We start from the raw sequence: 2,215 nt of genomic DNA on the forward strand, positions 1-2,215 counted from the left end.
AGGCCCCTCAGTGAAGGGTGACGTGGACATTTCCATCCCCACGGTCGGAGCCGATTTGAAGGGTCCTGAACTTGACATCAAGGGCCCCAAAGTTGACATTGAGGCTCCAGACGTGGACATCCATGGTCCAGAAGGTAAACTGAAGATGCCCAAGTTGAAAATGCCCAAGTTTGGGGTTCCTGGACTGAAGGGAGAGGCACCCAGCGTTGATGTGACTCTTCCAAAGGGAGAGGTGGACATCTCTGGTCCCAAGGTAGACATTGAGGTGCCAAGTGTGGACATCAAGGGGCCAGAGGGGAAGCTGAAGGGCCCCAAGGTGAAGATGCCCGAGATGAGCTTCAAGACCCCCCAGATCTCCATGCCTGACATCGACCTGAACCTGAAAGGCCCCAAAGTGAAGTGAGACCTGGAGGTTTCTGCCCCGAAGCTGGAAGGGGACCTGAAAGCTCCTGGACTTGACATCAAGGGCCCCAAAGTTGACATTGAGGCTCCAGACGTGGACATCCATGGTCCAGAAGGTAAACTGAAGATGCCCAAACTGAAAATGCCCAAGTTTGGGGTTCCTGGACTGAAGGGAGAAGCTCCCAGCGTTGATGTCACCCTTCCAAAGGGCGAGGTGGACATCTCTGGTCCCAAGGTAGACATCGACCTGCCAAGTGTGGACATGGAAGGGCCAGAAGCCAAAGGAAAAGGTCTCAAATTGAAAATGCCCGAACTGAACGTCCAGACGCCCAAACTCTCCATGCCGGACGTCGACCTGGGGTTGAAGGCCCCCAAAGTGAAAGGAGACGTGAACATTTCTGGTGTGAAGGTCTCTGGAGAGCTGAAGGGCCCTCAGGTAGACGTGGAAGGGCCCGGAGTAGATGTCGACGTGCCCGAGGTGGACTTGGAATGTCCAGAAGGGAAAATAAAAGGCCCCAAATTTAAGATGCCGAAGCTCAATATCAAAGCGCCCAAAATTTCGATGCCGGACGTGGATTTGAACCTCAAGGGCCACAAGATGAAAGGCGAGATGGACGTCACCCTTCCCAAGGCAGAAGGTGACTTGAAAGGACCTGATGTGAACCTGAAAGGACCGAAACTAGAGGCCGAGGTCCCAGATGTGAACCTGGAGTGTCCGGAAGCCACCCTGAAAATGCCGAAAATGAAACTGCCGCATTTTCACCTCTCCGGCCCCAAGCTTGAGGGCCCCGAGGTGGAGCTGCCGAAAGCAGAGGTTGAAATCTCAGGGCCCGAGGTAGATGTTGAAGGGCCCGAGCTGGATGTTGGAGGAGCAGAAGGGAAGTGGAAAGGTCCCAAGTTCAGGATGCCGAAGCTGAACATCAAAACGCCCAAACTCTCGATGCCCGACGTCGATTTGAACCTGAAGGGACCGAAAGCGAAAGGAGAAGTGGAGGTGGCAGCGCCCAAGCTGGAAGGTGGTGCAGAACTAGACCTGAAAGGGCCAAAACTCGATGTGGAGGCACCAGATCTGGACTTGGAGTGTCCTGAAGGGAAGCTGAAAGGCCCCAAATTCAAGATGCCCGAGATGCACATCAAGGCGCCCAAGATCTCCATGCCCGACGTGGACTTCAACCTCAAAGGGCCCAGCGTGAAAGGGGACGTTGAAGTGGGAACACCCAAGCTGGAAGGTGACCTGAAAGGCCCCAACCTGGACATCAAGGGCCCCAAGGTGGACGTTGAGTTGCCAGACGTGGACATTCACGGCCCAGAAGGAAAGTTCAAGATGCCCAAGTTCAAGATGCCCAAGTTTGGCCTGAAAGGAGAAGGTCCAGAGGTGGATGTGAACCTGCCGAAGGGAGACCTGGATGTTTCTGGTCCCAAGGTGGACATTGAGGGTCCAGAGGTGGATATTGAAGGTCCTGAAGGGAAGATGAAGGGCCCCAAGTTCAAGATGCCCGAGATGCACATCAAGTCACACAAGATCTCCATGCCTGATGTCGACTTGCATCTCAAGGCGCCCAAGCTCAAGGGTGGTGTGGACGTGTCTGTTCCCAAGCTGGAAGGTGAACTGAAAGGCCCTGAGGTGGACATCAAGGGCCCCAAAGTGGACGTTGAGGTGCCGGACGTGGATGTTCATGGCCCAGAAGGCAAGTTCAAGATGCCCAAGTTCAAGATGCCCAAGTTTGGGATGCCGGGGTTCAAAGCAGAAGGTCCAGAGGTGGACGTGAACCTGCCGAAGGGAGACCTGGATGTTTCTGGTCCCAAGGTGAAC

The 2,215-nt window shown here is 54.8% G+C and overlaps 1 protein-coding gene across 1 annotated transcript in view; it reads left to right on the forward strand.

Annotated features, from left to right (window-relative positions):
• Positions 1–7: 7 nt before the first annotated feature.
• LOC103771386 (neuroblast differentiation-associated protein AHNAK-like) overlaps positions 8–2,215 on the forward strand; it is a gene marked incomplete at both ends in the record, with an annotated part of 2,974 nt that continues 766 nt past the window's right edge. The window contains 1 exon segment of the mRNA XM_008938681.1: positions 8–2,209. Within this exon segment, the coding sequence (XP_008936929.1) occupies positions 8–2,209 (2,202 nt within the window).

This window comes from Merops nubicus, unplaced genomic scaffold (assembly GCF_000691845.1).
Source record: "Merops nubicus isolate BGI_N331 unplaced genomic scaffold, ASM69184v1 scaffold6774, whole genome shotgun sequence".
Classification (NCBI taxonomy): Eukaryota; Metazoa; Chordata; class Aves; order Coraciiformes; family Meropidae; genus Merops; species Merops nubicus.